General features: G+C 40.6%; 1 protein-coding gene across 9 annotated transcripts in view; it reads left to right on the forward strand.

The window, feature by feature from the left end:
• CELF2 (CUGBP Elav-like family member 2) overlaps positions 1 to 12,874 on the forward strand; it is a 403,350-nt gene extending 390,476 nt beyond the window's left edge. For 5 of the 9 annotated variants that reach the window (XM_063134745.1, XM_063134747.1, XM_063134749.1 and 2 more), the window contains 4 exons: positions 1,539 to 1,736; positions 5,470 to 5,613; positions 8,535 to 8,706; positions 10,208 to 12,874. In XM_063134745.1, coding sequence (XP_062990815.1) covers positions 1,539 to 1,736; positions 5,470 to 5,613; positions 8,535 to 8,662 — 470 coding nt within the window. In that variant the 3' untranslated portion in view covers positions 8,663 to 8,706; positions 10,208 to 12,874. The remainder of the gene's footprint in view (positions 1 to 1,538; positions 1,737 to 5,469; positions 5,614 to 8,534; positions 8,707 to 10,207) is intronic. The other 4 variants (XM_063134750.1, XM_063134751.1, XM_063134753.1 and 1 more) reach the window with 1 other exon arrangement.
• The last annotated feature ends 13,418 nt before the right edge of the window (positions 12,875 to 26,292 follow it).

Here is a 26,292-nt window from a genome sequence, read left to right on the forward strand (position 1 = left end):
ACCTCACTTTGTAGCCAATCCAGGGGGGAGTCCTGGAGCATGGCGACTAGCAATTAGTCGCCGGAAACCAGGAAAAGGGCAGGCAGGCAGCTCCGGTACCTGGATGATCGCCGGAAACCCCATGCTCCCTCCTTGGTGTGGGGATTACCCGACACCACACCGGGTAAGTGAAACCACAGGGTTTAGGGGGAACGCGGCCCCAACTCGGCACCATGGAGACAGCCCCTCAGAGACCTGTATAAAACTCAAAGACATCTTGTAATGATCTAGATCACTGGTTTAGCTAACTTTTTATTGTGTACTTCAGTCTTCCCCTTGGCTAGGAATAATATTCAACACATCTGGAGGGCACCAGCTCGTGGCAAGAGTTGTACAGGAGTCTTGGCCAAGGCAGAGGTTTTTCCCACCCCTGCTCCCTGAGATCTTTGAAATTGGATAGGGTAGACATTGTATTTTGGGCATTCTGCCCATCCTCTACCACTGAACTATGGGTCCTACGGTCCGTTGTAAGGGAGATAAACTGCCTTATATTGAGTCAGACAATTGATCCATCTAATCCAACACTGTCCATCCTGATTGAGAGCAGCCCACTATAGACTCACACAGTGATATTTCCCACTCCTTCTACCTGAGCTTCTTCAACAGGAGAGCCCAAGAACTCAAACTGGCAAAGCCTGCACTGTAATTCTAACCTATGGGTCTTATACATGCTCTTCTTCCCACAATCCATAATCCCCAGTCTGTTAAAAGCCCTGTTCATACGAATTTGTAAAGTCGGGGGTCCAAATTGCAAAGGCATCAATGCGTTCATTAGCTCTTCTGCACAGAACTGAAGCATGTGCAACTTGTACAGGCACAGGCTATAGAAAAGGAGCTGAACACAACTGAGATTATGGTTAAGAGATGCAGGTCTCCAGAGTGCCAGAGAAAGAGCTTGCCCATCACCTGCTCTCTGATCCTTTTAAGTGAGATGCCAGGGATTGGAGCTGGGACCTTCTGCATGCAAACCACATGGCCCACGACTGTGCTGTGGTCCCTCCACAGGTAAAAATCTGTTTGGGGCGTACCACTTCATTTTGCAGGCAGGGGCTGAACGGCCATCCATATTAAATTAAAAAAATCCTTGCACATAGAAAACCAGCATGCCAGGGAGAAGGGTAGGCTACCACCTCTCTCCCAGACATGCCAGTTTTAAATCATGTTTTAATACCTCAGTGAGAACGTGGTCGTTAGTTAGCTCTTTGTTGTGTTGGGTTCTTCCTAAGGATCCTAGTACTTGCCAGGAGCAGTGTGCATGTGAAACAGAGTGGATGCGCAAAGTAATTCTTAACCAAAGTCTTTGTGTGTTTCTTTTTTGGATGTTTTTTGCCGTTGCTGCTGGTGTTCTTCCTGCCTTCTGGTGAAGTGTCCGAACTTTTATTTTTTTATTTCTGCATGCACAACCATTGTCATCGGTGTCATATTAATGCCAACGACGTTTGGAAAGCACTAATGAATAAGTGCAATTTCTTTTCTCTATTGTTGGGTTTTTTGTAAAGTTGCTCAAATGCTCTCAGGTATGGCCGCCCTGAACGGAGGACTCGGTGCCACAGGCTTGACGAATGGTACAGCTGGCACAATGGATGCCCTCACCCAAGCCTACTCAGGGATCCAGCAGTACGCCGCCGCGGCACTGCCTACATTGTACAGTCAAAGTTTGTTACAACAACAAAGTGCTGCAGGCAGCCAGAAAGAAGGTAAGCACTTTAGGGCACTAAGAATTTAAAAACAAATAAAGGAAGGCAAGGAGAAGATCACGAATCCAATGTGAACCTCAAAACAATCAAAACTCGGGGCAGATCTACACTAATGGTTTATAACGTTTAGGAAGGGTTCCGATAACTTATTGGGTCACATGATGCTCAGTTTCTTACATTTTATCATTGTTGTATCTCCTTCATTCTTCATTCTTTCATTTTATTCATTTTGTTGTTACGTTTAAATACCGTTGGAAGTCATAGAATCATAGAATAGCAGAGTTGGAAGGGGCCTACAAGGCCATCGAGTCCAACCCCCTGCTCAATGCAGGAATCCACCCTAAAGCAGCTCTGACAGACGGTAGTCCAGCTGCCTCTTGAAGGCCTCCAGTGTGGGAGAGCCCACAACCTCCCTAGGTAACTGATTCCATTGTCGTACTGCTCTAACAGTCAGGAAGTTTTTCCTGATGTCCAGCTGGAATCTGGCTTCCTTTAACTTGAGCCCGTTATTCCGTGTCCTGAACTCTGGGAGGATTGAGAAGAGGTCCTGGCCCTCCTCTGTGTGACAACCTTTTAAGTATTTGAAGAGTGCTATCATGTCTCCCCTCCATCTTCTCTTCTCCAGGCTAAACATGCCCAGTTCTTTCAGTCTCTCTTCATAAGTGTTCGTATGTGGCCCTGTACGTCATAATAGTTTTTGCTGACTGACTTTTGAATCATCGCTTGTCAGCCAATCACTTTCAAGGGGGCGTGGAAACTTCCTTTCGGCATCTGAATCAGAGCACAGAGATAGCACTAAATGGGGAGGAGGGAGAATGGAGTAGAAGAGGAAGTGGGCGGAGCACAGAACTAACCAACGCTGGGAAACTCACACGTGCAGTGTTAGAGGACACAGTGTGACCCGGCTTAGTGAATTAATAACGGGAAGGAGAAAGGCAAGTAGCATTATAATGACTCAGTGTGCCCCGTGACGTTTTAAAGTGGTACAACATATTACGGTATCAGAGGAACTATACTACATTATAAACACTGGTGTAGATCTGCCCTTAGTATCTCTAAATTCATTGTATTATTATTTATTAAGCGGAGTTATATTTTGCCCTTCCGCTGCAGTTGCAACACTCAGGGCAACTTACACTGGTAGTATCCAGTGGTCAACCATGTTGTGCTAGCAGTAATGACCACTAGAGCAACAGGAAGCTAAGTGCTTCATTGCACAAAGCCAGAAACCAGCACAAACTAGCACTGCTAAAATGGGACAAAGCAGCAGAGATCCCGTCCGCGAGCTTCACTGATTTGTCCCACTGTGGAAGCACTAATTTGAGCTAGTTTCCAGTTGCACTATCAAGCGCTAGGCACAAGTGGTTGTTCCCACTAGAACGGGGCAACATTGATTTTAATTCATTGGGCAGTATACAATTACAAAAATACACGATAAAATAGAGAGAGATGGCTTCTTTTAAAAATAATATCTCACGTTAATTGTTATCTTTACTTTTGCTTGCTTCCACTTCCAAATGTTGATTTTTGACGTCTGTATCATTCATCACAGTGAGCATGAGGGTGGGGAACATCAAATTGAGGGTCCGCCTCTCGGTGGGGGGAGGCATCCATGATTCACCTTGGAAAGAATGATGATACTATCCTGTTAAACTGGACTCATCAGGAGTCTCTCAGCCCAGGAGAGTGGAACGACTTCGGGCTTTCCAAGGTCACAGATAAAGAAGGGAATCATAATAAGAACTGGAACTTTGTCTAAGTGTGCGTGCACGCATGTAAGCATTGTGCATGGAGAATGTAGAAGGGACCTGTAAACATTTAATTTTTCAGTCCCCAAAATTTATTTTACTGGGATTTGCTTCAGGAATTTTGCTACCCATTGTTTATGTGTTTTGTTAATTTGCAAAAAAGAAAAGAAAAAAAGAAACCCATAGTTAAGAGTATCCGTGAAATTTGCTTCCTGTTAAAAATGTATTTCTGGTGTGGAGGGAGCTCCCCTACCTGGGTTCTATGTAAACTGCAAACATGCCGCTTTTGTAACTAGACTGTGTTTGGAGGTTAATGACAAGATCCATCATCATTACATTGAAGGGTTTCTTATTTAATTGAGGGTCTTGAGGGGAAGCAAATAAATGATTGATTGCATCATACTCAGAGCCAATAGAGCAAATTATTATTATTATTATTATTATTATTATTATTATTATTTATATAGCACCATCAGTGTACATGGTGCTGTACAGAGTAAAACAATAAAATAGCAAAACCCTGCCGCATAGGCTTACATTCTAATAAAATCATAATAAAATAATAAGAAGGGGAAGCGAATGCACCAAACAGGCACAGGGTAGAGTAAAACTAACAGTATAAAAGTCAGATCAAAATCAAGTTTTAAAAGCTTTAGAAAAAAGAAAAGTTTTTAGCCGAGCTTTAAAAACTGCAATTGAACTTGTAAAATAAACCCTTGTAAGTTAACACCGTGAATAAATTAATACTAATTACAAGAGGCTTAACAAAACAAGGGATGTTTTCTCTGTCTCTCTCTAATTTTCTCCTGCCCTCACCCCAACACATCCATTCCACGTCTCTCCTCATCTCCAAGGAATGATGTTGTTTTGTTGAGGGGGTGTCACCTTGCCCCCTAAGTTCTTGCTAATTTTAGACTGGAAGGAAAAGCTCTCAGATGTTCTTGGTTTGGGTGTCAAGCAGCAATGGGCATAGCAGTTTCATAGCAGAGAAATAGTATAACCCAGTGAAGAAGAGGATTTTATAGAAACAGCACCATCACTGTCCAAAATTAGATATTTTTTTACCCATATTGAACATAATCCATCAAGTGCAATTGTTCCATAATATTTCTTTTAATTTGAAAGGGGCCTGCAAGCCCTATCTGAATGAAAGATTTGATAGATCATTATTGCTATCAATTCGTCTGCCAAAGTTCAGACATTATTAAAATAAATTGCCATATAAATTGTGCATATGGCTCGCTAATGTTTTAGTGAGCAAGCTAATAAATGAATATAATGTCTGGGATCCAGAGGGTCCTTTGTACAGGTAGAAGGTACTTCTGCGTGTGCAAGGCATGCCCTCCAAAAATTTCTGCCAATTCCGCCCCCTTGTGCTGCAACCCCCAGCTGCACATCCCATGCCATTCCAATGCTTTTACCAAGAGGCCAGAAATTTCAGCAGGTGGAAGGAGACAGGAAAGCCCCAGTTCTGCAAATAATTAAGTCCATTTGGTGATTACTGAATTGCAAAAGCTTTCTTTCAACATTTGTGAAGTTGCAGTATTTATAAGGAATGTTGCAAATAACGTCAGTTTATTTTCTATAAAAATCATATCAGCATACAAGATGAAAAATAAAACTATTGTTGTTAGTGCAGCTGGGCATAACTCCCTTTGTATGCATGTGTCCTTCAGAAGATTAGGATTGCGTCTACAGCAAGCTTTTCATTCATGGAATTTTACAGGGGGTCTAGATAACATTGTTTTCAATTTGCAATCCTCCCATATTTTCCCACAACGTTTTCCATCTTTTTTCTTAGTAGAAAAAAAAATCTGTTAAGGAAGAAAAGTCAGGAGAGCTACACAATACCTTTTGATTGGTAGTGTTAACAGCCCTCAGTCTAGAAGCAGCTTGCCACGGAAACATAGAGTGTGTGCAGTGAATATTCTCAATGCAAAACAAAGCAGCTGATCTCTGACTGTCAGTTCTCCCTTTTCTTAAAGGTCCAGAAGGAGCAAACCTCTTCATTTATCACCTCCCACAGGAGTTTGGAGACCAGGACATTCTGCAGATGTTCATGCCTTTTGGAAACGTTATTTCTGCTAAGGTCTTCATTGACAAACAGACCAACCTGAGCAAGTGCTTTGGTATGTAACATGAATTACACAAACACAGAAGAGTTGTGTAAAATCTGACACTTTTTGCTCACTTTCCCACATGCTGGCTCCTCACATTCAGATTGTGTGGATATGCTGCTTTCACAATGCGCATCTGAATCATTCCAATATTATCTGCAGTTGGTTAACTGAGCGTCAGAACAACAGACATCTCTCTAAGCCAGCCTCTCCCACCCTGGTGCACTCCAGATGTACTGAACTACAACTCCCATCTTCCCCCCTGGAGAAAAAAAATCAGAGTTGTAATCCAACACATCTGGTGGAGGGCACTAGGGTGGGGTAGTGTCGTAAATCACCGACGTTAGAGGGATAAGCAGAAGGGAAAAGTCAGTAAACAGTCCGTGGTCAAGAGTCAAAGTATCTGTCCGAAGCTGGATCAACAATAGTGGAATCAGAAAGGCATCAAAGCGTAGTCAGGGTCCAGTCCAAGGTCAGGATAAGTCCAGGCAAGAACAGGGAGCTGGTATGCAAGTAACACAGACAAAGCACCAAGAACAATGCCCATTCTGCCGTGCCCGGCAAAGCCTGGGCATGGGGAGGGATTTGCGGGCAGGGCAAGGGAGAGACGTGCCCATCCTTGTGTCGTCTCTTATTTCTTGCGTCCGTCCCGCAATAGTTGCTTCCAGTGTGGCTTCTGAATTCAGCGAAGTCTTTTATGGGGAGTGTGGTGATTGGGGATTGTTATCAGCTGCCTGGGCCTTCAGCTAGCTTCTGCCTGTTCCTGTGAAGGGCCATGCCCCAAACACTCCCAAGCTCAGCTCCTCCTCCATTCCATTTAATCCCTCAAACTGACGCACCACATGTAGGCTTCTTCAAGCAGTATTAATACACAACAGAATCACTGCTGTGCCCCACATGTGTATTTTGATTTAACTGTGCAACGGAAGCACTTTTTATTTATTTATTTTTTGGCAGACCTGATTATGATCATCTCCCTTCTACAAACTTCTCCCCAATAACACATATTTCATGTCAGGAACAGAAAGCCACGTGTTTATGGCATACCTGCAAGGCAGCCGAACCAAAGAGACAATTTACCACCTAGGATTCATCAACACGAATGGGAGGTGCACACATGTCCCTCTGTCACCTAGCACCTGTCTCATTCTTTTCTATACTCCTGTTGAGAGAGGAGTTGTTTTTTTCCTGTGGTTTGTGCTCTGTAAGCATTACAAATGAAAAAGGAGGAATGATGAAAGCTTCATGAGGAAGTGGAATGTTTCCTCCGGCCCCCATAGCAAATGGAATTAATCTTCAAAGGTAGAAAGATGAGCAGTTGAATCAGTTTAAAAAAGAAAGAAGTAATAAAAGCATACAAAATCTTTTCTGACATACACAACCAAAAGTGTCAAGTATAAAACTAATTACATCCTATTTGGGGGAATGCCATTTATTATACAATCAAGCTACATTATTATGGACACCTAATTATTCTCTTATTGTATAAGAAAACTCTCCATGTTTAACTCATTACTTGCAAATTACATTAAACCCTCTCTTCTGGATTAAGAAAAACTATGCAATTAGATGATCTCTGTTCTGTAGCATCCCCACACACATAGTACATATACCACCTGACAAATCATCATTCTTTCTAATACTAACTCAGGTTCTCCTGTGCTCGTACAAATGTACTTAAGAACATAAAAAGAGCCCTGCTGGATCAGACCAAGGGTCCATCTAGTCCAGCATTCTGTTCACACAGCGGCCAACCAGCTGTAGATGGGAAACCCCCCCCCCAAAAGCAGGGCATGGGTGCAACAGCACCACCCTGTCTATGTTCCCCAGCAACTGGTAAGCATAGACTTACTGCCTCTGATCCTGATGGTAGCATATAGTAGCGATTGACAGCTTATCCTCCATGAATTTGTCCAGTCCCTTTTTAAAGCCCTCCAAATTGGTGGTCATCTCTATATTCTGTGGAAGTATTTTCCATAGTTTCACTATGTGCTCTGTGAAGGCCTTCGTTTTATCTGTCCTGAGTCCACCGCCAATCATCTTGTATCCAGAACTGCACTGTCCATGCACAGAAGGTTTGATCAGTGGACTTGGGGTGATCCCAAGGTTTGCAGTGGTATGAAAAAAAAGCCCAAAGAAGGAGACACCCCCTTACAAACACACACACGCACACATGATAACTCAGTGGTACAGAATCTTGGCAGAGGGAGGGCGGGGAGAACCCAAACAGATGTGGTGGGCAGGGAGTGGGGAGCAGAAATGGAGTGGTTGCACGAGGAGAAGGGAGGAACAAACACATAGATATATTTTTTTAAGGGTAACAGAAACTTCTCTTTCTCTGGCTAGATTATTTCCTTGTTCACACTGAGAAGCTATCTTAAAATGTCTCTAAGGGCATCTCTCTCTCTCTCTCTCTCTCTCTCTCTCTCTCTCTCTCTCTCTCTCTCTCTCTCTCTCTATATATATATATATATATATATATATGGGATTATATACATGTATGTCCAGCACACCCCTAAGGGGAAAGGAGGGGTGGACAAAAAATGGGGGAAGGGGGGAAACCCGAGAGTGGCTGGAACCCTGAACAGAAGCACTCCAATTTATAACCTTCCAATTGAAATTGTTTTACAATGTTTACTTCTAATTTTAAATTTTACCGTGTTTTCCATTCCCCGCTCCCCAAAGCACTAGGGAGCTCTGTGACAGCCTTTTACCAGGGCAGATTCCATGAGTATTAGAAGAGCATGGCTGGCTGGGGAATGATGGGAGTTGTAGTTCAAAAAATTTGAAGAGCAACAGGTTCGGGAAGGCTACTCTGGGCAGTAAACGCACTACACAAGCAATTACCAAAATGTTTAATGTTTTTTGCTGATACGTGCCTTTTCTCTCTCTCTCTCGCCCCCCCCCCCCGCCCCCACTTTTGTGTATTATAGGTTTTGTTAGCTATGACAATCCTGTCTCTGCGCAAGCTGCTATACAGGCTATGAACGGCTTTCAGATTGGCATGAAACGCTTGAAAGTTCAGCTGAAGCGCTCCAAAAATGACAGCAAACCTTACTGATCATTACCCCAGAAGCTTACTGCTATTAATTTAGATTTCTTAGGGTAAGTCCCTTGAGCAAACCCACCCTCCCTTGGGGGTGGCGCTGTTGAAAAAGAGCATAAGAACACATTGCCAACCACCGCCAAGAGACAGCTATTTTTAAAATACTGCTTCCATTTTCCCCACCTGCCATTAAGGGAAACTTGGCTAACTTAACCACGGAAATATTGAATGGTGTACTTTATTTGAATTTGCAGCTTAGATTTTTATCTTTATCCTTAAAAGGAAAACAAACACACACACACATACACACACATAGCCCATCTGAAATCTTAATTATTAAAACTGTCAAGAAAGAAAAACTGCAATTTAACTTTCTCAGCCCGGGTGTTCCTAATTCTTTTGATGGGGATAATGAAAGCAGTTGTACGTCTGGACCTAGACTTATTCAAATGGCACCAGCAGTTTGTAGGCTAATGCAGTGGCATTGGCCCAGGAGAGGAACTCATTTAGAAATGACGCCAATTCTTTCCATTACTTCAGTTCATTATTTTTATTAAAGAGCTTGAAGATTTTTTGTTCTTAGGGCTTCAAATTGACATGATGTTATATTAGCCTGTTCAACACTGGTTGTCTTTATATATTTCACTTGTTGGTGTGTGTGTTTTTTCCCCAGTTTTTTTTTTTTTTTTAAGTTTTACGGGGATTTTTGATTTTTTTTTTTTTTTAGCATTAGTGTAAAAAAAAAAAAGACGTAGAGATCTGTTTCTAAAGCTACAGGGTTTAAAATAAATAAATAAAAAGAGTGATAATACTTGACGTTTCTTGAAAGATAAAAATTTAATAATGATAATAATAATGATGGTGATAATAATAATAATAGATAACAAAAGAAAGCCACAGGCCTGTAAATTTTATTTGTAAAAAGCATTTCTATTTTTATACAAAAATTTTTACTGCCTCAGAAATAATGGAAGTTATTTATTGCCTATTGTTAACTTATTGGATACCTAAAGAGCAGCTCTCTCTGGTAGCTAGATCCTTTTGAAGTAGTCTCTGGAGTATATGTGCCAGGAATGGGTGCTTTTTCACCGTTGAATCCTACATCTTTTATGGTTCATACTTTTTTATCCTCCTGTTTGTATTTTGTCTGGTTATCTTGTTCGTAGTTTCCATTATCTAGTTGAAAGTTTAGTTGTCTTGGACTATTCTCTATCTTCTTCTCTCAATCCCTCCTCCCCAATCCACTCCTACACTGCACCTCCCCTTATGTTACATTTGTTGAAACTGGTTCTTTAACCCCCACCCCACCCTCGCACACCTTCTCTTCCCCAAATAAAACAGGAATCCATCTTCTCTTACTCCTTTCAGATGGATTCTTTTTGGGGCTCTCTCATTGTGCCGTCCTTGACCAAGTGTACAGTTAATGCAAATTGTGTGAATGGCTGAGATTCTAATGATGAAAGATTTGCATTAGTTTTCTCCCGCACCCATTAAAAATGATTTTGTTTCTGCTGCATAGACTCTCCGTAACTTTTTTTCCTCTTCCTTGTTTTTCCCTAGACATCTTCATGCCTGTTAGCTCATCGTTTGCCTAGCATGTCCCTGTGGCGTCTTAAAAAAAAAAAAAGTTTCATCGTCCCGTCATTGTTTCTGATGTCTTTCTGACCTCACATCATAATTTGGTTCTCCTACTGACCTTTGATCTATAGTTTGAACCTTTGAAATTTGCATGTGACCTCATCTAGCTGTATGAATTCTGGGAAGTCAATGTGAAAAGCATTGCTGCATTTATGCAAGATTGAAATTTATTACTAGTCAAATTAATGATAGGATTATTAAACACACATACATACACACATACACACACACACACACACACATAACCTGTGGCAAAATGTTTTGTTAGGGTTTTTAAGTTGTTCCTTTTTCCTTTTTGTGTTAAAAAACAGACTTGAAAGTATTATACAAAGATTGGCATTCTGGCTGGTCACTGATGACAATAGCAATATGTGTCCAGAAGCACAGAATGTTGGTTTCTAACAGACTACTTCCAAAACAGTTTGAAATGAAGAACTGTCTGATTTTAAGTCTCTAGAGGTCTGTAATAGTTTTTACATTTTTCAGGCAGTGTAAAGTTTTTTGATAAGGCCATTTTAGGTGGCTCACTTTCTCATTAAGAATATATATATAGAACCACTTTTTGTAGATTAGTATAACAAAAAAAATTTACCCTGTTTTAGGGCAAATGCTACCTATTTATGTCACCTTTTGCTGAACTGACTCACAAGTTAGACAATCCATGAATTAATGCACATGAAAATTACCTATATTTTATACTGTTTCAATGTACAGGAGAAAGGTTACTGTAAGCTGTCGTTCCATTGGTGCTTCTGTGAATTAAGTTGTGATTTCATCATGGGTCTTACGGTCTTTAAGTGTTCCGTGTTTATAAACAACAGATTTGAAATTGGTTTTTACTTGAACATCAGCAACAGAACAACAAAAAACGAATTTCAAAAAACAAAAAAAGTTGTTTGCTTAAAATAATAATAATAAAAAACAAGTTTTCATGTGGAAAAAAAAACTATTCCAGACTAAGTTTGTGTTGGCTTGTGTGACGCATTGGTGTCAAATTTTTTTAAATTATTATTGTGGACAATTTAGATGTGTTTGTGTTCAGCAAAATGTGATCAGTTTTTCTTTTAAAGAAATAATAATAATAATAATAATAAAAAAGAATTCAGTGAAAAAAAATCTTAGTGCCAAACTCCAAAGGTACTTTTCTTCCTAGAGCTTCAGTGTGTTTCTTGTGTGAAGTAATTTGATAACATGGGTATTTTACTATGTGTTTTGTATAAAACCCTAATATTTAAAGGAAAAAGAGGTTACAAAGTTTGTTAACTTGCTATCCTGTGGTCTTGTTGCCTGAAATTGTTGTTGTTTGTTATTTCTCTTGGATGTTTTTTGTAAAACATTGTATTAAGTGCCCATGTTTCACTTTTCTAACCACTCTGCACATCAATGCTGTGAAAGCAAACCTCACAATGTAATTTCTTCATAATGTATGGAAACCTCTAAGGTGAGAAAGTTTTGAACTTTTAACCCTTTCCACCCAGAGCTGTCTTGAGTGTTAATACTTTTATACATTCACCATTTTGCTGTTTATTTTTATATATACATATATATATATCTATAGCTATAAATATATATATACTTAATTTTGTGGTTTATTTAATACATGGTTGAAATCAGAAAAATGCACAGGGCAGACCTGAAGGACAGAAAAAAAAATATTTTACTGCTGTCTAAATTTCTTCTGTATCTATAACTAAAAAAAATATTTAAAATAGTAATTGTAGATCTCCTTTTTAGGTATTTGGGGTTTTTTTTTGTCTTTTCTTAAAAAGAGCTTTTAATATGCTGCTGGAATATGATATTCAGTATTAATAAAATAAAATAAAAATAATTCTTTAATTATGTATTGTATGACCACTCCTAGACAGGAGAGGTAAACCCACGATTTGAAATCATTAAAAAAAAATATTTTTGTAATGAAATAAAATGAACTTTTGCTTAAATCCAATGCACTAGAACTTCCTGGATGAAATTTCATTGTGCACTGCAGTTAAACTACTTTTTATGGATGAGGTTTACACATGTTGTAATGCTTTGATGTGTTATCTGCCATTATCTGTGATATATTGGTCCAGATGGAAGAGATTCAAAGTAGGTGTGGCAATATCTTTTGTTAACCTGATTTCTGTTGATAAGGAAAAATGCAGACTTTTGAACTGAGCAAACCCTTTGAAACGCAGGAGGGAAATCTGGCTGTCACTTAGCTATATTGCAGATAAACCATACACATGACACACATCCCCTTTCATGGCTGTAGCTATCCATGGTTTTCCCTATCCATGGTGTCTAGGCTATTCGTGCTCCGAGCAAAAGAACTGGGTTGGCTGCTGTGTGAACAGAGTGCTGGACTAGATGGAGCCTTGATCTGATCCAGCATGGCTCTTCTAATATTCTTATGTCCTGAGGAGGCTTACTAGATCTACGTAAGAGGCAGAGAAGAGAAATAATAGGCTTCTATATGCTCACCTGCATGTAGCATTTATCCAATGAATATATTTTCCAGTCCTGTGTATTTTCCAGCCAAAATACAAGAGTTTAGAATGTGATGTGCCAAGAGGTATGCCAACACCTCATCGCACCACACCTTCGTCACAAACCCAAGAAAACCATGAAGCTAACTCCAGCTCCGCTTTTGTTTTGATTGTTTTTTTTAAAAAAACAGGCTTTCTCCTTTCCCACAAACCACTTTTTAAAAATTGGTGCAGTTGGGATTTAAAAATGTAGTGGAGGTCGGGAAAGTTGCTTGAAGAAAGAAATTCAAAAGTTCTGCTGGACAAATGGAAGCCAATGAGTACACATGAAACAACCTCTAAGTTTGTGGGTTGATACTAGCCTGAGTTATTATACTCATTTCACAGACATGTTTCACTTTGCACTGCAATCATGTTTAGCGTGTCACATCTGTGCTGGCATTCCAAAACGCACCAGGGAGCTATCGCCCATCAAGGCTTGTCAATGTGAGTCCTCATGTATTTAGAAATTTGGCATATCCCTTTCACATTTGACATAATATTTCTGCTTGCTGCAGTTATACTGATGGTTCCCTGAAATATGCATACGAAGTGTGAAGGGCAGGCAGGCTTTTGTAAACATACTGAGTCCATGTGTCAGGAAGTTGCAGCTAATCAAGACTTCCTGGCTGGTGTTCTTAAGTGTTTAGGGATTCACACCTGCCATTCGTACTGTACGTATTTGCTTTGGAGAATAGTTGTGCAGGAGCAGCAAGACCAACAATGACTGAAATGGCACTCAAGCCGATATTCTAGCACAGGTATTTAGGATACAACTGTATTTGTCTGAAATAGCTAAAAACTTTCCATTTCTAGCCCACTTTGCACTCTGTTTACCTAACTAATAGTCACTAGCTTTACATGTTATTAGATGGAGGTGTTCTGCATAACTCAGAAGCTTGCATGGTCCATCAACAGAAAGTGATCCAATTTAAAAGGTATTGCCTTATCTATTTTGTATCTCTTATTCTCTGTTGTGACAAGATAAGGGCACAGCCCTGCAAACAATGGAGAAACATTCATATAGATAGAAGGATTCTGATACTCTTCACTGCCTTTTTTTTCTCTCTTTTAAGTTGTATTGGATATAATAGCATTCCTACTCCTAAACCAAATTTGGGTCTTCTGTACTAGCAAATATACCCTTTTCCAAGCCAATACATTTCAGCAGCTTTCTATGCTACTGATAAAAGTGCCATAATCGTCCCCCATTGTCTATTCCTCTTTGATTTCATACAAAACGTTTCCTACCTTTCTCCTTCCCTAATCCCACTTGTAAATTATTGTTAAAAAATACAGATAATAATCACTCCCCCTTTTTTTTTTTAGTATTAAATGATTGTTTTATAGAGAAGCCCTGGGGTGGAAAGGACTAGACTCCAAGTGATGCACACACACACACACACACAAATATTTTTAAAAGGTTTCTTATAGCACATGCACTTAAAGGTAAACGCTCTGTGTTATTCTCATGTTTTTACTACTGCTGGGGCCTTCCTGAACCCTTTGAGGGCTATTTTGTACTTCTTGCAGCAATGTTTGCCTATTGAATTATTGCGTGCACACTGAGACGTAACGTGGGCTCATCATTATGTCTTTCCAGGACATATTGTTGCTCAGCATTTAAATTTCCAAAATAATTGTGCTTTAAAAACAACAACAACCCTCAGAACCCTTCCATGTAGAAAAAGCTCAATGAGGACATTCACCCTAACCTCCCTACTGTTCATTTGTCTTTCATTTCAATGGGGTTTGCACCAAAGACCCATGCAAACCCTGTTAAAAAGGCAGCAATGAATGATGGATTGCAACCAGTGTGGGCAACACAGTTACCCTTTCAAGCCACTAGCCCATGGCTAAACTGCTTACACTCTGGAACTATTATTAATTTGCACCTGACAAATACGGCAGACATCCACCCCTTCCATTAGTTATTTCTCAAGCAACATTCTTTTTGTAGTGCAAAGAAATCTTGACTTTAAATAGATAATACATCCCAAAGCTTAGATGTTTCCTTAGGAACAAAGTCTGAGATCCAAAGAAGGGACACACATATGTTGGGATAGAAGCATCAACACAGCTGAAGCTTTACTAGCTGCTTTCTTCACACTTCCCATGGCTGAAGAAGCCAGCTGCTGTTGCATTTGGGACTCCATTTGGTGTGGGAAGCACGGCAAGGAAAACCAGCCAGCAAAGTTGCAGCTTCACAAACAGGGCCTTTTCTACTGCACTGTCTTGCTTGCATGCACACGTTCTTTTTCAAAATCCCAAATAGATTATCTGTTGCTTATTTATAAAATATTAAATACTGGCAGGGAGGGGGAGCTGCAAGAGTGCAAAGGGCTTACTAAATAGAGGAAGAGAATAATTTAATTGAGAGGAATTTGCTTTTCAAAATTCAACTCCAAAAGCACAAATAAGTAGTTTCCCAACCAAATTAGCTAATTTTAATGACATGGCCATATTCAAAGGAGTAACAAGTTCATCTTTCTTTCACCATAGGGGTTATTAATCCTTGGCTTGTGCTACTCTCTGGAATCATTTTACTGTTTCTGTTTTTATTAACTTAAGTGCTGATTAACAAAAGTTTTTTTAAAAAAAAAAAAACCACAAACCTGTAGTTTCATTATCTTTCTGAATAATGTCAAAACAAACAAAAATAATAACCCTGTGTACCTGGGTGGGGTGGGGTGTTGTGCTGTGAGACATTGTTGTGTGTAGATGAATAATATCTCTCTTTTAGTTGAGAATGTCACAAATCTGGGACATGATCCACTGTAGCATTTACATGAGAGAATTCACATTGGCTCAACAAAGCTCTGTTTCGCCCTCCCAAAGCCTACATGCATGTGCATCCCATATCTGCCATTCCAGCCCTCCCTCTTTGCCCGAATGAAAGTTACTCATGGACCAGTAACTTACGAGCTTTTCTACACGAGGCATTCATTGAGCACTCGTGATTCCTTATTCATGGTAGTTTACGATTTGTTTAGATGATGACGTGATCCAGTTTCGCTTGTTTTTTAAGAGCATTTCCCCAGGCGTTTTATTTGTTTGTTTTAGACTGGGGAAAATGGGGTTATTATTTCTAAAAGTGAAATAAAAGGTATTTTCCTATTGTGTATTTGGGCTTTTCCGCTACAGCACAGCGCTACCTAGAGTTTATGTAGCGGAAAAGCAGGAAAGGGAAAGCTCTTTGTGTAGACCTTGAATCTCAAAACTGCAACAAAACTGAAAGTATATACAGCAATTAACAGCCTCGTGTAGAGAAGTTCAGTATCAAGTTGAGAAGGAGGCAGAATAGGGATATGGAGTACAGGCTCCCAATTCCCCCTAATATCCTGTCACATTGTGTGCACTGCAGACATGCAGCTGAGAGAGGAAGCAGGGTTCTCTTGAACCCCATGTGAATCCTCCATGCATGGATACTGAGCCTCTGGTACAAATGGATTGTGACTTCGGTTGTTGTTTTTTTAAAAAAAGTTTTGTCAGAGAAAAGCCAAAGTTACTGCAATGTAGTGGAAACTGTAAGACCATTTGAGTATTGTTTCTATTTTGTTGATGCATTTGGATTTTGCTGTTTGATGGAATTTGAGCCAAAAACAAACACAAACACAAAAAACCCACAGGCTTTCCTATTTCTAAAACTTGATTGTACTTATGCATTTTGTACCAGTGGAACTTTTTATACTGGAGTTAAAAAAAATATATACGGATTTTTTTTTCCCTTTTCTTTTTCTGTGGCTTGCTTTTGTGAGCCTCAAGATCATGGCTGGTTTTCAAGTTTGATTTCCAGTTGGTAGAAAGAAAGAAAGTTGGTTTTGTTTAGAGAATTTAAAAACAAACAAACTTTGGCTTGGTTTAATTCTTTCCCTTTGCTTATATTTAGTGTTTAGAATTTTGTCTTTAAAAGAAGCGGTAAGTTTCACTTTTTATTCTGTATTGTGCAGTTACACAATATAAAGATAAATTAGAATTTAGGAGTACACTGTCACTTTACGTGGATAAATGTATTAGTTAAAGAAGTAGGGGTTTGCTTTTTTGCTGTTTAGATCAAAAGTTTTTTCTGATTCTTCTGTCTTCATTGTGAACATAACTGTGTAGTTGAAACAGTCAAACTTATTTTTGTAACGTATGTTATTGTGTGATGCAGTTTTTTGCTTCTGTCTCCAATATTAAACCATTTTCCTAATACTTGTCTCTCTTTCTCTCTCTGTGTTGTAATGTTGGTGGTCATTCCGTGTTGGTAATACATCTGCACACCTCACTGTTTCACGTCCCTGTTGATTTTTTTTTTCTATTTGTCGTGTACAAAAGATACAGTCGATTCCACCTAAGTGAACCTCTGATTGGAGAGTGAATGCAGATTTGTAGACACCCTTGGTCTATTTTACCTCCACCTTCCTTGCCCTCCCCACCCCACCCCACCCCACTCGCCTTTAATCATTTTGATGATATAAGCAGGAAATCATTTTAACTGCTAGCCTGCAGTCACATTGGAGAGGCCTTTCAACTCACACACATACAAATCAAAAATCACAAGCAAAGCTTTTCTCTGATTAATTACTATAAAGTAATGTGATTGTGCTTTGCAGGAGCATATTAAGTTTTCAATCCCCAAAAAGTTGCACGATGGGAGCAGAGACAGGAAAATGTTGGTATTACTCAGTGCTCTGGCAGTTCGTCCACCACTTCTCAGAAGTAATAGTTTTAACTACAGGTGGGAGACCCTGAGCCAAAACTCACCAGGTGAAAAAGCTTGTTTAGACATATACAGCTCTATGCGATCTAGGGGAGAGCTTTAAATTATTACAACTAGTAGAAGTCAAAAATAAGTAACCTGCCACACCACAGTTGATGAACTGGACTATTTTGATCTTAGTATACAAGACAGGCGTCTTATAGCAACAGATAATAAAGCAATGCAAATCCTCTAAGGAGAAAAGTGACTACTTCAATATTTTGCACCCTCTTGGGTGCAGGTGAGGGTCTTTTTATCAGAGAAAACAAACCAATACAAAATCAAATTACAAACAGACATGTCACTCTGATGCTATTTTGATTCCGCCCAGTGCTCTTATGAATTCTATTGCCACTTCCATCAATCACTGATCTTGATGGGATTTATGCCGTTACTGTTAATTTGATTCGATTCATCAAAGATTTAAATTTATCAGGTGGGGAAGAGACTTTATAAAATGAGGAAGTTCTATCCCATGGTCTGTGGGATTCAAGCCATACGTCCATCCTTTTGTCCTGAACTCAGGAATTGAAGGCCACTTAAAAGTGCTCTTATGAGAAGGAGTCCACAGACTTCCTTTGCAACTTTTATTTCCTGGTCAGTGCTTTGGTTTTCACTTACGTGAGCCAATCACACATAGTCTAAAATGACCGCCTCTTCAGAAAGAAAGCATTGTGGATTGGGTGTTCTCCTCTCATCGTTTTGGGACTTATTTTCTAGTGGTCCATGTGGGGCCAAGTTTTGCTTTCCATCTGTTTTACAGAGCTTGTTGCATAAGCTTCTGTCTCTGTGGATTTCAAAAATGGTGCAAATTGATGAGGGCAGCACCACGGCCTTCCTTTCAGCCTGCTCTTGCTGCCTTTTCTGTGGCTTCACTGGTGCCTATTTCCCACAATCCCACTCCCTGGTTATGATTTCCAATTACCTCATCAATACAGCTGCATCATAGGACTATATCCCATGATGCAACAGTGTGCCTGCTATGACACAAGAAAGTAAACCCTCTTGTAACGCAACAAAACAAAAGGAAAAGCTGGGAATGAGATCACCTTCCCAGGAGGATTACATGAGCCTTAATTGTGATAAGTGCTGACAATCATTTTATTCCAGTGTAAAAGATGCACACATATTTTTTTTAACAAAGGAAAGCAAAGCCTACTTGTTACATGTTTTTAATCGACTAGTTGTACGACCAAAAGAAAACAGGATAATTGGAATCAAAATGCTTTCAACAAACAGAGTGGCAGACACACATGGGGCATTTGGGTCCAACTCCCATCACAACCACTCGGTGGCTTTGGCCAAGTCATGCATTGTCTCTCAGCTACACATCTACATTTGTGAAAATCTGAATCATAACTATCTCCATGGGCCAGTTTACACAATGGGTTACCCTGGTATAACAACCACTGAAGTCACTTCAGCATCTTACTTGTACATCCAGATACTGAAGTCAAGGTGGAGGCAAACTGAGAGTCAACAGCCTTGTGGAAAGTGAGGGGATTCCATTTATCATTTATTTCAGCCATTTATAAACCATGATGTTTGTCAAATGACATTCACAGTGGCATACTTCTTTTTTAAAAAATGTGCCCTCTCTGTTATCCCAGGATAAGTGATCATGTAAACCAGACTTCCCCAAACTGGTGCCCTCCAGATGATTTTGGACTATACATACCTTGATCCCTTAGCATAGGCTATACTGGCTGGGGCAGATGGAAGCTATAGTCCAAAACATCAGGAGGGCAGCAGGTTGGGGAAGGATGATGGTAGAAAGATGGTTTGTCTGTGCTGAGATCAAGCATGCTTGACTGAGAAGCTACTTCTCATGCTACAAAGTAGTAGAGCAGGGAACAGATGCTCAAGGGCATCACATTTCTGCTATGCCATCCAAAATGGACCTGCACAACTCATGAGCCAATAACCTGGATGCAGACCACCAGCCAAGTATCTACGGCCTGTCAAGTGGTTGACAACTTCCTTGTTTTCACAGTCCTGAGCAAGCTGGGAAAAGGGAGTTTTACTGAGCCACGGCTGGGCTCCCATAGGGCTGGGTGGCTGTGTTCTGCTTGGTGGGTCACAAGCTGTGCAGGCCTATTCTAAAGGCAAAGTTAACAAAAAGGGGGAACCCCACAGGAATTGCCAAAAAAGCCAAGGGCAAAGGAGTAGAAAAAAGATGTTTAATGCAATGAACGAACTCCAACATAGAATCATAGAATCATAGAATAGCAGAGTTGGAAGGGGCCTACAAGGCCATCGAGTCCAACCCCCTGCTCAATGCAGGAATCCACCCTAAAGCATTCCTGACAGATGGTTGTCCAGCTGCCTCTTGAAGGCCTCTAGTGTGGGAGAGCCCCCTCAGGTCCTTCTTCAGGGTACTTTGTTAGAATGCAATGGATATAATTTACTCCATATCACCAGTCTCCTAAAGTATCTCAAAGAAGGACCTGATGCACAGAAGTTCTTTCATTACATTAAACATCCTTTTTATAACCCTTTGCCCTTGGCTTTTTTGGCTGTTCTAAAGGCAGATAGGTGGAATGACACATTATCTCAGTAAAGGATGCTCCCAAACCCACAATAAGGGGAAGTCAGCACCAAATCACCCATGTAAATACCTCTAGAAGTAGTTTGCCTTTAGGCATTCTTATTCCTCGTTTTGGAGTCCAGCTGGGGGGAAATAATATATTAAATGGCCGATAAGCAAATTTGCAGGGAAGCAGTAGCAGGGGAAGTTTTGAGCCCTCCCATCCCATCCACTAGTTCCCCCGCGCAAATGCCCTTCCATCCCCACATTTACCTTATGACGAAAACATGGAGTTGGTAAACTGTTTTTCCCTTCCTTTTTGCAACATTTAGATCCACCCAGAATCATGAACTGCACCTCTAGGGTCTTCTGATGCTCTTGTATCTAGTCTCCATTTTGCACGTAAGCATCAGGGTGTGTACAGGTTACCTGTGTGTCTGCTTTTCTTGCCACTGTGTTAATGGACACAATGGCCCTAAACATTTTGAAATTCTTGTCTTCATGCTGATGAGCCATTTTGGAATGATAATGGGGTGGATCCAGAACTGCTGGTCCATCAATAGAATGATTGATGGAATGATAATGGGGTGGATCCAGAACTGCTGGTCCATTGCACACATTGCTTGTGCAATGTGACTTCCCTGTTCTCTTTTCCCATTCTCTCTTCTTTCTTGCAACCCTATGTCCATCCAATCTGCTCTGGAGGATCCCCTAACCATCTTGAGAAGATCTGGAGGACATGTTGGGGCTGCAGGGGGTGGGGGAGAAGAAGGGGAAGTCCCAATCCACAAGTGACTTCTTACTACTGGCGGAACAACAGTTCTGAATGCAACCCAACTTCTGGATTTTGGATGTTACAATGTTTCCATACTCTTTTAGCCACTCACACCAACCTAGTAGGGGAATATCCACACCCCTTCAAAATTTCAATGTTAGTATCTCAAAATAACTAATCTACCTGAAGAAAGAAGTTCAGGGAAAAGTTTGAGGGCTTCTCGAGGGCTTCCTACATCATGAGGACAGCCAGGATACAAGTTTAAATTAAAGTCCATTTGGGAGGAAATGGTTGTAAAAGACAAATGGACAAATTAGTTGAGCAACAGTAAGCAAGATACTCTTGTAAGCTTAATGGCAAAAGATCAGCCACTCAATTTAATGGTAAAGGTGCAGAAGCTTATGTAAGAAAGACTCTTCTAGTATCTGTAAGATATCTGTGTCATCAGTGACTATTCCAATGTGCTTATATTTCATGTAGGGTACAATCCACATCCAGATGATGACACTGGCAACCCCTTTCTGACATTAACAGCAAGGGAGTCTGTCATTGGTATCTCTCACAACATAGCAGCTTTATTTTGAAGTCTAAAAGATTGCTGGCATGAGTGTAATATTTGTTAACCCTAATTTGGTGGTCCTTAGGTATGAGGCTATGGGGTGGAGGGGGGACAGTGTACTGTGTTTCATTCCTGATAAGTGAATAAAAGTATTGTGAACAAGCAATCAGGTTATTCACTTATCAGGAATCGACTGTACTGCTGTTCTGGCTGTTTTTGTTCTTCATTCTCTGTTGTAATTTCACAACTTTGCTGTGTCCTGTTTGTTTCTTTTTTCCCCTTGCCCCTTCTCTCTCTCTCTCTCTCTCTCAGACCCTTTCTCTCGCTCTCCCTCCCTCCCCCCCCTTTTCTCTCTCTCAAATGCTCTAGCACAATCACTGGGAAGTCTCCCTTCTTTTGACCATGAAATATGCTCTCAAAGTGGGGAACAAAAATCTTAACAAAAATCTATGCACTTGCTATCAGGAACACAATATTGGATGTGTCTTATATCTATTCAGTGCGTGATTTCTTAAATAAAGCTACTGAAAGGATTCTTTTGTCTGTAAAACGTATATGAAGGATTAAAAGCAAAGAGGTTCTAGGATCTGGGTTTTATTTTTGTTAAACTGAAACGGGGACACAAAGTCTTAAATTCCTCCATGCCAAATGATTTTTTTGTATGGTATATTTAATCTATCCATGGAACTTGGGGAAAAATGGACTTCTAGGGAAGAGGGGAGGTGGGAATTGCTTGGGCACAGAGCAAAAAGTTCCTGAAAGCCAAGATTGTTATCAAACCATGTTCCTTTTACAATGTAAAGGCTATATTAAAGAAAAAGACTATTTTTCTTACTAAATATGAAGCCATTTTTGGACACCAGAGAACAGTTAAAAGTGTCTGATGTTTGCCATAAACCATAATAAACTTATTATGTGTCTGAACTTTCGTTTGTGTGTTACTATAAATTAAACATAGAAAACACGTACCTTTTGTGTGAACTCTGCTTGTAGTATCTTTAGAGGAAGACTTAACAGTCTTCACAGCTGTCCATTGCAATCATACCTACAGGGGGAAAAAAGTGAGAACAGTTATTATAAGTGATGAAAGAAAGTGTGGTGGTGTGTGTGTGTTTTTCCAGACCCTTTTGAATGTATTGCTCCTTTTCAGTGTTCCTCTTGGCTGTGATCTATTCTCAGATTTTTGCTATTAAATTCCAACAAATGAACTGATGAAAAAAATGAATCTCAAAGTTTTATAAGGACATAAGATTAAGGAGACCCCTCTCTTTCATACCTCAACTTTAAATAAAAATGTCCACAGGTTCTGTACTTCTAATGTGTTTATCATGTTCTCCAACTCATCGGATAAACCTGAAAACCTTTTTTTAAAAAAAAAACAACTACCACAGTAACTTCCACACACTATTATTGTCCTAAAAAAATGGTGAGAATCTGCTAGGGTCATCCTCCTATCAATATGTCTGCTGAATGAGGACAAGCAGTAACGTCTAGTGAATAGCAGGTACACTGGATATATAACACTTTTAGGAAGCTGCATTAGTACAGCACACATTACAGAGCGATCTGGACCAAAAAGGAGCTGTTGTAGCTAGGAAAAACAAATGTGGAGAACACAGAATGACCGAAGGATTTTCTAGACCTTTCTTATCCTAATGTCCCTAACAGATAATCTCATATCCTCTGCATCAGAGATAGCCAAATTTAATGCTGCATCTTTCCTTTGGATTTTGTTTTTAATACATGGGTGCATTGTTAGAGCTGAATGTAGTTTGTTAGCCTAACCCTAGCGAAGACCCCCAAAGTACATTGAAACCAAGATTTAGCTTGCTGCCCCCAGAAGGAATATCTTGGAGGTCTGGCATGTTACCTTGCAAACAATGAGGCTGGAGAGGAAGGGAAACACTCTTTAAACAATGGTTTCACATCCAAAACTTAACCATGGTTTAGGAAATAATTTGTAATGCTTTTCCATGGCTAAGAAAAATAAAACCATGATTAAGTGTTATGTTTGTATGTGTATTTATTTTCAAAAAATTCCATGTCACCCTCCCAAGCTCAAACCAGCTCCCAATATATAGATGATCACCGTATAGATAAGTGATGGGGAACTTCCGGCCCACAGGCTGAATGTAACCTGCCAGGCCTTCCCAGGCAAGGCCCCTCCATAAACCTCAACCCCTCAGGGAAGGAAGAAGGGGGAAGCAAAGCCAGTTACTGACTGAATGCACTTCGCGGAGCTGTTCCTTGAGGAGCTAGCTTAGACCTTCTCCAAAGGGTGGAAAGTGAGGGATGGGTGAAGTAGGCTCCCAACTGAGCCATTGGATTGAGGAGTGCTTCTTGAGCCAATTGCTCAGTTGGGAGCTGGATCAGGTCCTCTCTGCTCCTCAGCCTGTAATGTTGCTTTATGGCCTCCATTAGGGTAGATGGCACTTTATGAAAAAGGCTGAGCTGCCGTTTTATGCAAAATGGCAGCTCATTGAGGGAGTGGGCGGCTGCGTGCTTGCCCAGCTCAGCGCATACTGCGTCAAGCAAACACGGGGTTCTGCTAACTGGCATAGGATGGCAGTTAGTGGATGATGGCAACAAGGGAGAGGGCCTTCTCAGTGGTGGCCCCCCGACTGTGGAATGATCTCCCGGATGAGGCTCGCCTGGCGCCAACATTGTTATCTTTTCGGCGCCAGGTCAAGGCTTTTCTCTTCTCCCAGGCATTTTAACAGCATTTAACAACGTTAAGTTTGTTTTTAATGGACCCCAGAATTGTTGTTTTTAAATGGATACTGTTGTTTTTGTACTGTTTTTATGTTTTTTTTAATTTTTGTATACATTAATTGTTTACTATTTTTAATTGTTGTAAACCGCCCAGAGAGCTTCGGCTGTGGGGCGGTATATAAATGTAATAAAATAAATGTAATAAATAAATAAATAAATAAATAAATAAATAAATAGGAGCCCAGCTGACAAAAGGGGCCTGATATTCATCTCCTTACTGGTGTGCTGGGTGGGGAAGTGTAACCTTTCTGCACACCACAATCGGAATGAAAATACACCCCTTCTCAGCTGATATGCATGGATCAACTGAGGAAGGGAGTCTGGGAAGGGTGTGTGAGAGAGGGGGGGTAGGGAGGGAGGGAGAATGGATGCGTCTCTGTGTAAATGTGTGAGTGTCAGAATGTGTATTTGAGAAAATGTGGGGGATGCATTCCAGCAGTGACTCTACCCATTTGGGGGGGGGGGTGTCTCACCCCAACACTCCAGGTTGAGGCCCATTCAGCTCTCATGCCAAGAACGTTTTCCCACAACAACTATTACAAACAGCAACATTTAGCAATAGCAACATAGCATCATTAAATTAATTTTGTACCCTCTTTAGAAGGCCGTAAAAGAAAAAACATCTTTGGACCACTTCAAGGGACTCATTCTAAACCTTCGACACACTTTCCATGAAGGTCCTGCTTCTTGCTTCAGATGTCTTCACCTCATGTGTTGTAGGGACATGGAGCATGGCTAAAAACATAAGACAAGCTGTGCTGGATCAGACCAAGGTCCAGCATTCTGTTCACACCGTAGGAAACCAGCTACCTGCGGGAAATCAAAAGCAGGACATGAATGCAACAACACCCTCCCACCCATGTTTCCCAGTACGTACATAGCCCTATTGCCTCTGATAACAGAGGTAGCATATCACTATCAGGACTATTAGCCATTGATAGCCTTCTCCTTCAGGAATTTGTCCAATCTCCTTTTAAAGCCATCCTGTTTGGCGACCATCACTACATCTTTTAGTAACGAATGCCACATTTAACCATCTGCTGTATGAAGAAGTACTTTTGTCTTTCCTAAATCTCCTACCAATCAGCCAAGATAACCCAAGATAACCCTTAGGCTTATTTAAGCCTAAGCAGGAACTTTATTATGGAGCCTGATCACTTCTGAGAGGGTAAATTTAAGAACACAAGAGCCCTGCTAGATCTGATCAAAGGCCTATCTAGTCTTGCAGTCTGTTTCCCACCGTGGCAAACTAGTTGCCTATGGGAAACTCAAAGGCCATAGTGCTCCCTCTGATCCTGGAGGTAAAAAAAATCACCAGCATTAGTAGTAGTCATTGATAATCTTATCCTCCATGAATGTCTCTAATCCCCTTATAAAGCCATCTTAAATTTGTGGCCATCACCATAGCTTGTGTTAGTGAATTCCATAGTTTAGCGATACGGTGTGTGAAGTAATCCTTCCTTTTATCTATCCTGAATCTCTCACCGTTCAGCTTCATTAGATGACCTCAGGTTCTAGTATTATGAGAGGAGAGTTTGTATTAACGAGAAGGATCTTGGAATTGTTGTAGATCACAAGCTGAATATGAGCCAACAGTGCGATATGGCTGCAAGAAAGGCCAATGCTATTTTGGGCTGCATTAATAGAAGTATAGCTTCCAAATCACGTGAGGTACTGGTTCCTCTCTATTCGGCCCTGGTTAGGCCTCATCTAGAGTATTGCGTCCAGTTCTGGGCTCCACAATTCAAGAAGGACACAGACAAGCTGGAGCATGTTCAGAGGAGGGCAACCAGGATGGTCAGGGGTCTGGAAACAAAGCCCTATGAAGAGAGACTGAAAGAACTGGGCATGTTTAGCCTGGAGAAGAGAAGATGGAGGGGAGACATGATAGCACTCTTCAAATACTTAAAAGGTTGTCACACAGAGGAGGGCCAGGATCTCTTCTCGATCCTCCCAGAGTGCAAGACACGGAATAACGGGCTCTAGTTAAAGGAAGCCAGATTGCAGCTGGACATCAGGAAAAACTTCCTGACTGTTAGAGCAGTATGACAATGGAACCAGTTACCTAGGGAGGTTGTGGGCTCTCCCACACTAGAGGCCTTCAAGAGGCAGCTGGACAAGCATCT

The sequence above is a fragment of the Elgaria multicarinata genome, chromosome 9 (genome assembly GCF_023053635.1).
Source record: "Elgaria multicarinata webbii isolate HBS135686 ecotype San Diego chromosome 9, rElgMul1.1.pri, whole genome shotgun sequence".
Lineage (NCBI taxonomy): Eukaryota > Metazoa > Chordata > Lepidosauria > Squamata > Anguidae > Elgaria > Elgaria multicarinata.